Source organism: Ipomoea nil, unplaced genomic scaffold (assembly GCF_001879475.1).
Source record: "Ipomoea nil cultivar Tokyo-kokei standard unplaced genomic scaffold, Asagao_1.1 scaffold3384, whole genome shotgun sequence".
In the NCBI taxonomy this organism is placed as follows: domain Eukaryota; kingdom Viridiplantae; phylum Streptophyta; class Magnoliopsida; order Solanales; family Convolvulaceae; genus Ipomoea; species Ipomoea nil.
Genome location: NW_017619812.1, coordinates 50,978 through 59,742, shown reverse-complemented (window position 1 = coordinate 59,742; position 8,765 = coordinate 50,978). Strand labels below are relative to the sequence as shown.

General features: G+C 39.9%; 1 protein-coding gene across 1 annotated transcript; it reads right to left on the bottom strand.

The window, feature by feature from the left end:
• Positions 1 to 4,424: 4,424 nt before the first annotated feature.
• On the bottom strand, positions 4,425 to 8,008 carry LOC109170939 (gibberellin 3-beta-dioxygenase 1-like). Its single transcript, XM_019320071.1, has 2 exons — positions 7,471 to 8,008; positions 4,425 to 5,073 (listed from the first exon to the last, which is right to left on the bottom strand). Exons 1-2 carry the CDS (start codon positions 7,929 to 7,931, stop codon positions 4,491 to 4,493), a joined length of 1,044 nt encoding a protein of 347 aa, XP_019175616.1. The 5' UTR covers positions 7,932 to 8,008; the 3' UTR covers positions 4,425 to 4,490.
• Positions 8,009 to 8,765: the final 757 nt, after the last annotated feature.

The following is an 8,765-nucleotide window of genomic DNA, read 5'->3' as shown; positions in this document are numbered from 1 at the left end:
ACATTTCTGTTTGGATCATGAGATCCTCGCCATCTTGTAACCAAGGGTGCTTCCACACAGAGGTAGAATTTCCATTCCCAATCCGCCTTCTCACACCACTACAGATTAGGCTCTTTGCAGCCATAATACTCCGCCAACAATGACTGGGATTATTTCCCAGGTCCGCTTCCATAAATGAATATCTAGGGTAGTATCTGGCTTTATAAAATTTTGAGACCAACGATTCTGTATTGGTAAGCAATCTCCATGCATGTTTACCCAATAGTGCCACATTAAAAGCTCTAAGATCTTTAAACCCCAGTCCACCATATTTCTTAGGGAGACATAACTTATCCCAAGCTTTCCAATGTATCTTCTGATCAGTCCCAGATCCCCACCAATACCGATTCATAAGTCGCTCAATGGCAGCACAGACAGATACTGGTAACAAAAATACACTCATTGAAAAAGTAGGCATAGCCTGGGCCACACTTTTCAATAAGATCTCTTTACCTGCTTGTGATAACAATTTCTTACTCCAAGATCCTATTCTCTGCCGGATCTTATCTTCAATGTAAGCAAAGGCTGCTTTCTTATTTCTCCCAATAAATGATGGCAAGCCAAGATACTTCCCAAAGTTAGGAGCCTGCGTTACTTCTAACACCTGCGCCACACTATCCCTTTCTTCATCAGCTGTATTCCTGCTAAAACAAATGCTAGACTTCTGAAAATTGACAACTTGCCCAGACAATTTCTCATATAGTGATAGACAATTCTTTATCTCAATAGCCTCCTGAACAGTCGCTTTAAAAAATAATAAACTATCATCCGCAAAGAAAAGATGTGAAACAGGGGGGCACCACGCGCTACCCTGCATCCATGTATAAGGCCCCTATCTTGTGCTTTCTGTAGTAATAATGAAAGGCCTTCTGCACAAATAATAAACAGAAAGGGAGACAGCGGATCACCTTGCCGTAATCCTCTGGTTGGCATAATTGCATCACTACGTGTTCCATTCACCAAAAAGCTATATGAAACTGTAGAGACACACATCATAATAAGATCAATCCACTTCACATGGAATCCCAGCGCCACAAGCATACCTCTCAGAAAAGGCCATTCCATACGATCATAGGCTTTGGTCATATCCAATTTTAGAGCACTCCAACCTACCACTCCACACTGTTTCCTGTTCAAATAATGTCCTATCTCAGAGGCCACCAAGATATTATCCGTAATTAATCTACCGGATATGAAGGCACTTTGTGACTCGGATATAATACCATTCATCAGGGGCTTCATTCTCTGTGTCATCATTTTAGCCATAACTCTATAAATTACATTACTGAGCGCAATCGGTCTAAGATCAGAAACCAATTCAGGGGCATCTTTTTTTGGGATTAACACCACATCAGTGTCATTGAGTCCCGGGGGGAATGAGCACATATTCAAACAATTGACAATAAAGTTCGAGACATCCCTACCTACAATATCCAAAAAATTCTGATAAAACCCCGGATTCATTCCATCCGGGTCCGGTGCCTTATCAGGAAACATTGAAAAAAGAGCAGACTTAACTTCATCCATCTTAAATGGCCGAATTAGCCACTTGTTTTGTGTCTGAGTGATTCGTGGTGCTACATTATCAAATATAAGATCACCATTCATAGGATTATTTGTCGCAAAGATTTTCTTGAAATAATCCAACACCACACCTGTCATACCATCTCCCTCCACCCACTCCCCACTATCATTCATAAGTCTATGCAAAATATTCTTTCTTTTTCGATGAGAGGCATACCTGTGATAAAATTTGGTGTTCGCATCAGCATCCTTGAGCCAGTGTTGCTTGGCCCTCTGCCTCCAGTATACGTCCTCCTGGATCTCCAATCGAGACAAGGAAACCTCAAGTCGATTATATTCAGCTAGGGAAGTTGGATCAGTACATCCCCATAATCGCTCCTGCCCTTTACGAAGTAGCTGTATTTTTTCCCCAAATTTATGATATCGGTCTCCACCCCATCGGGACAGGCGATTCCCACAATGTTTAATGCAGTTTTGTGTGCCACCACCCTTTCCTTCCTCACATGATTCTGCCACTACTGCCCTGCACCCCTCATCATAAAGCCATGCTATTTCAAAACGAAACCTCCTCCCTCCTCCTTTCCTGGCCCCGTAATGTCGGATAGCCATAAAGATTGCTGAGTGATCCAATTTTCTTGTTAACAAATTGGTCACTGAGGCTCCATTAACAATATCCCGCCATCGATCCGTAGCCAATACTTTATCCAGTTTTTCCTCAATCCAGTCCGGGGTGCCCTTACCAGTTTCCCACGTAAACTGGTAGCCATTCATCGATAATTGAGACAACCCACAATGCTCAATAGTCTCCCCAAATCAGCGTAGGAGGCTATTTGGATGCGGATTTCCCCCCTTATTCTCATACTGATATAAAAGATCATTAAAGTTGCCAATCACAATCCATGGTAACTCAGATTGCGTTGCCAACCATTTAAGCAGATCCCACGATTCTGTCCGGCTTGATCGCTGTGGATAGCCATAATAACAAGTCATTCTCCAATTTGGAAAGCCACTAATACTCACCTCCACATCAATATGGGTCCTTGAATAACCCAAAAGTCTCGCCGTATTATTCTTCTTCCATAACAATGCTAGACCACCACTCAACCGCACATTATCAACATAAAACAGACCTTCATAACCAAACTTGACACGAAGACGCTCAGCATGTATTCGCGCCACCTTAGTCTCCATAAAAAAAATAAAATCTGGCTTCTTTCGGGACACCATGTCCTCAATCTCGCGAACTGTCCGTGGATTGCCCAAGCCACGGCAGTTCCAACTTAAGGTACTCATTGTTGTGGGCGGGTCTGGGAACCAGAACCCGCCATTTGCAAGTTTTTTGACCTGTCAATCATGTTAACATCCATACCGGAGGCTAGTTCCCCCGTCTCACCACTCCGCTCATCCTGGCGCCGGCGCTTAGCTAAAGCCGTGACCTCCCCCTCCTCATCGGCATCTTGCCGGTCCACGGCTTCACCCATGCATGCAGGTTCCGCCGCTTTCCTCATGCCCTCATCCTTCCGTACCGGTTCATCAGACGTAAGCAACCAAGGTTCCCCAATTGGTCGAGGGCCCCTCGGCTGACCAGCACGCAGCCATACACCATACAGGTACTGCTCGGTGTCAACACCGAATCCCTTGCTTTCAAACAGAACTTGTTCGAATGCCCTAACAGACCACAGAAAAAACAGAAGGTATGCAGTCTTTCATATTTGAAATTCACCCATCCCCATGTTTTGTCCCGGCGAATAAGCTTCATCCTTCTTTTGAGGGGCTTATCTACCGGTATAGAAACCCTAACGCGGTAGAAGCTTTTGAGTGGTCCCTTCAACTGCCTTTCATCATACTTGAGGAACTTGCCCAAGAAATTCCCCGTTTGTTCAAGCACCAGAATCGTATTATATCCAATCGGCAGATCATAAACCTGGACCCATATATCAACCGAGTCAAGAACCACGTCCCCCGGTAACTGGCCGTCAACCAACTCCTTGCAGATCAACGTACAATTTTCAAACGACCATGGCCCCTCTTCCAATACTCTCCGAATATCCGACTTGTGGTGAAACATAAACTGGAAGAGATTAGGTTGGAGTTCCGTGATGTGTACACCTTTAACCGGCTTCCAGGCCGAAGCCATAACCTGCCGCATGTAATCAAATTTAATGAATCGCTGCGTCAAGAACCGGCCTACTAGAGTCCACGACTCCGCCACCGTTGCTGCCGCATTGTCGTCCATCGGCGCCATAACGCCGACGTCCTCTTCTTCTAAAACCATGTCCGCCCACCTATCGGACAGACCTGCCATGGCTGCTGTATTGGCAGACGTCATCGCCCCCTGCTTCTCGTCGTCTCCGGTTGTTTAGCGTCGCTGGTCGAAAACCCTAGGCGGGTTGTTTAGGCAGAAAGATGTTCGGAAAAAACCCTAGGTGATTAGGGAAGGAAATAGAGAGAACCCTAGGCGATCAGGGAGAGAAAACTTATTCTGTTTATTTAAAGAAAAAGTTAACGGACAATCATATTTATTAAGGATAAATTAGGAAATCTAACAATGTAGTACCAATAATGCCTCCACTGAGGCTTGAACTCACAACCTTTCAAATGAAAGTCTAACCCAAGTACCATTAGACCACATAGTCCTGGTGGGCTTTTATTAGTATAGTATATATATATATATAGTAGATATCATATAAGAGTACTTTTCTTTGAGACTGTATCATAAAGCTTTATCCATAAGACGAATCGAGTCAGTATGAAAATGTAATATTTATACTTAAAAATATATGTAATACTAATCAGGAATAATACTACTTTATTTCCGAATAATATTACAATTTATAGTATAAATAATATTACATTATATCTAACCCGTTTAAAAGGTATGGATCCGTGCACAAGTTTTTGTGATCATATATATAATATTATATTCTTCAAAGTCTGATAAAAGAAAGCGCCTTGTCGAGGTGCATGGCCTTCATGCTCAGGTAATCTTTCACTCTCACCGTCCGATACGCCGGAGCTCCGTCGCCATCACGCCGCACCACCGGAGCCACCACGGAATCAACCGGCGGTCCATAGAAATACGCCACGGAGACCCTATGCACCGACTCGTTCACGACGGCGCGATGGTAGACCGTTGGGAACCTGGCGTTGGAGAGGACGTGGAGGAGGTCGCCGACGTTGACGACCAGGCCGCCGGCGACGGGGACGACCGGCGCCCAGCCGAGACCTTGCTTGAAGACTTGGAGGCCGTCGGTGGCGGCGCTCTGGTGGAGGATTGTTAGGAAGAGGGAGTCGGTGTGGGGAACTAAGCCGATTGCATGGGTAGGGTTTGGGCAGCGTGGGTAAGAGTTGAGCTGTAAAGCGCCTTCGGATTGGGTGGCCGCCGGAGAAGACGAAGAAGGGTTGATCCATTTCAGGTGTTGCTCTGAAGCTCCGATGGAGTTTAGGGTTAGCAGGAAGAGTTTGAAAGCTAGGGCTTTCATCTTCTTTTGATAATTCTCCATTGTGTCACTGCAAAACAATAATAAACAAAATTAACTATGGAAGTAACAATATAAGAGAAAGTCTTAAGTAAATTAATTTATTATCATCCAGTACACCAATACCTTGGGGATAGTTTTCCCTTTTATCTTTTCTTTTTAACCAATTAATATATATTGTCTTAATTAGTACATAAATTTTCAATCTTATCATATTAGTCCGTCAATATCATGTTACAATTCACATGCCTAATAAGTGTAACAAAAATATATACTCTTATTGAATAGAATATTTGTGTGCATAAGTGCATGTTGGTACTTACAATCACTTGATTTTGTGATTAACTCAAGCTCAATAATTAGACAATAATTATTGCCAATCTCTCCTAATTAATTGTATGTTGAGGAAATGGTGATTATTGAGCCCGCACGGGTTTAGCTTACTGGTTCAATAGATAGTATTTGAGAAAAGAGATCAAGGTTCGAACATCAGCAACAGTAAGGTGGGGATTATGCCCTAAGTGGATAGATGATAGATCTCTTGTGCGCACTGAAACTTAGTCCTGCTTGCAAAGCCATTGAGTCACCATGATTTACATCATCTCAAATACTCTGTCGGGTCAGGGTGTAGGGGGCCCTTAAGGTTGAGTCATTGAGTTACCGTGATTTACATTATTTCAAATATTCTGTCGGGTCAGGTGTGGGGGGCCCTTAGGGTTGGGATTCAACCTTTTGAGAGAAGGAAATGGTGATTGATTTGGTAACTATTTATGCAGTTGTGCACCTTGAATTGGTGGACCTCACATATTTTGCTTTCATCGTCGTAATCCAAAACTCTCTCTATGTATTTGAAACTAAAGTCCAAGCCTTTTATCCACCTAGCTAACTTCTTCCAAAAGGTGGCTAACCAATAAGTTCCCACATTAATTATATCTCACCAAAAACACAACACTCAACTATAAGATTCCAACGTCAAAAGAAAAGACAAAATAAGGAAATTATTGAACCAAATCAATATCTAACCGATATTTTTATTTATTTATTTATGAAAAAGTTTACAGTTATTATTCAAATGTACGTTTTGGATGAAACCTAATTTAACTTGTTTATAGCGGACTAATTTAAATAAAAAAGACTAATAAAAAGTTATCACATGGAGTCGAACTTGAAATCTATCTTAGGTTATCAAACAAATTGTTTGCCCAACTTAATTGTAGTGACGGCCATATCTAACCATCTTTGTCCCATATTTTAATTAATTACTTTATTTTTTCTGTATTCACAAAATCGACTTTAAAACCTTTTCTGATTCATGGAGTTAAACAAATAATTTATATTTGTTTAGATATTAGTGGGGTAAGATCAAAAGTTAATTAGGTAAAAGATTATTACTTTATTTGAAGATTTGAAATGTCATACGTATAGTATACAAGGGAATTCCATTGTCCTCTCATAAAAAAAGATAAGAAAAGTCCTATGTTGAGAGGATAGACACCACCTTAGCTTCCGACAAAATTTATTAAAAATAGTTCAACAGGTAATTAAATGAGACAAAAATAGTATATTACAAAAACTTTTTATGATGATTGATTGATGCGTGATATATATCATACTATTCTCAAAATTTTTTTAAAAAATGTAGGGAAAAGATCAATACTAAATCATATTATTGCATGTTTTGTCTTATTCCTTTTTTAGATATACATACACCTTGATAAAGCTAAGTTGTATCGTATTGTAATTTTTTTTTTTAATAGGTATACCTATATGTGTATGACAGAGATGCAAAACCAGCTACCAATATTTTTTTGATCAACAAGAAAAATCCATAACTACTACTTGAAACGTATACTTAATAAACATCTTCTTGTGAACCTAACTGACAAAGGGTTAGATGTTAACAATAGCCCTGTTTGGTAACATTTTTTTTGAAAGCTACTGGTTCTATTACATTGTAGTATCTGTTCATATACTTTTTCAACCTACTGAAACACAAAGAACCAATAACGCCTCCACTGAGGTTCGAACTCATAATCTTCCAAATGGAAGTCCAACCCGAATACCATTAGACCACATAGTCCTAGTCCCTGTTTGGTAACATAGTTAGCTTATCAGTCAATTTTTAACTTTTTTGACCATTATTAGATGTTTGACTTGGTTAAACAATAAATATGAGTGTTTAATTAATTAGCTTTTTGTAACGATTTATTACTTCAAAATGCTAAAATTAACCAAGGTGCTCAAAGTAGCTTTTTGATCAGCATTTTAATTAAGAAAGTCATTTTGCATGTAATTAATTAATTTAACAAACACTTTTCAATAATTACTTAATGCTATCAACTAGTCAAACCCACTAATCTAATCACTTTGCCAAACACCCCCAATATTTGTCTGTTTGTGAACGTGCATGAAAATGCATGGAACATACCAGAAATGTTGATGGTCATGGGGCCAAAGTTGTCTGGCATGATCAGCTGGGGAGCCCATGATGGTAAACCCTTCATGCCACATCAACTTAGGGAAAAAAGGTGAAATCCTTGCGGCGCCGTAGCCGGTGGCGCCGCCGGGCGACCTCAAGGCCTTCATCTTGCGACTCGCCGGGAGGGAGAAAAGCCGGTAAGCTTGAGACTCAACCTCATCAACAAGGGCGGAGGAAACTCCATGGTTAACAACATGAAACATCCCCCATGTCTCACAAGCATGGCCTATAAGCTCCACAACATTTGGAGCCAAGAGATCAACGGTTGGTATTGATGCATATTGTTTGGGGTCAGTGATTTTAGGCCAGAGATGAGAATCAGGGACTTTATGGAGTGATTGAAAGTCTAAAGGGATAATGTGTTGAAGGCTTAGAGGGTGTTCCTTGTAGGCTTCAGAAAGCGTAGTCATCTTTGCCACTCCTTTTTAGGTTGGAGGATTCAAGAGGATGATGGAGAAAGTTACATTATATTCCATTTTGGAGTTTGGGTAGCACCTTTATGTATTTAAGTTGTTTCATGATAATCCCCAATGTTGACTTTCTTGTCTCATTTGGTAAGCTGTTTGGCCAAGCAAGGCAAATGGTGGAAAAAAAACAAATTACAAAAATTTTGGATAAAACAAGGACCACAATAGGAAAATCCTATATATGCTCCTATTTTATACTTCCAACTTTTATTTTCACACTTAAAATTTTGATGTAGACATATTTACAGGGACCCACATGAAAAAAATAGTCTATCAATGTCTGCACATTAGAGAATAAAATTGAGAGAGTAAGATTTGAGAGTACATGTAGTAGAACTCTTCACAATATTAGTAAAGAGAAGCAAGTTTAGACCCTCTGGTGGGCCCTTAAAAATATGCAAGCCAGTCATGAGAGCAATCATTATTATGTGGACAAATAATGTATATCCAGTATACTGTATACAAATAATGTATTTTTAGTATATTAAAAATGCACATTATATTTAAGGAAAGTACATTATTTGAGAATTAAAAATATATTATCTTGTATAATGTATATTCAGTACGCGAATAATGTACTTTTAGTATATTAGAAATGTACTTTTTATTATAGTCCAAACAATAATTTTCCTTCATGAGTGTGAGTTATCTTGAAGTATCACCATATAATCTATACAAGTATTTTGATTTTGATTGTTGTGTATATGTGTTTATAAGTAATTTCAATTTCGTCACTTAAGATCTCTTATAACTTTAGGCAAGTGGTATGAATATAAA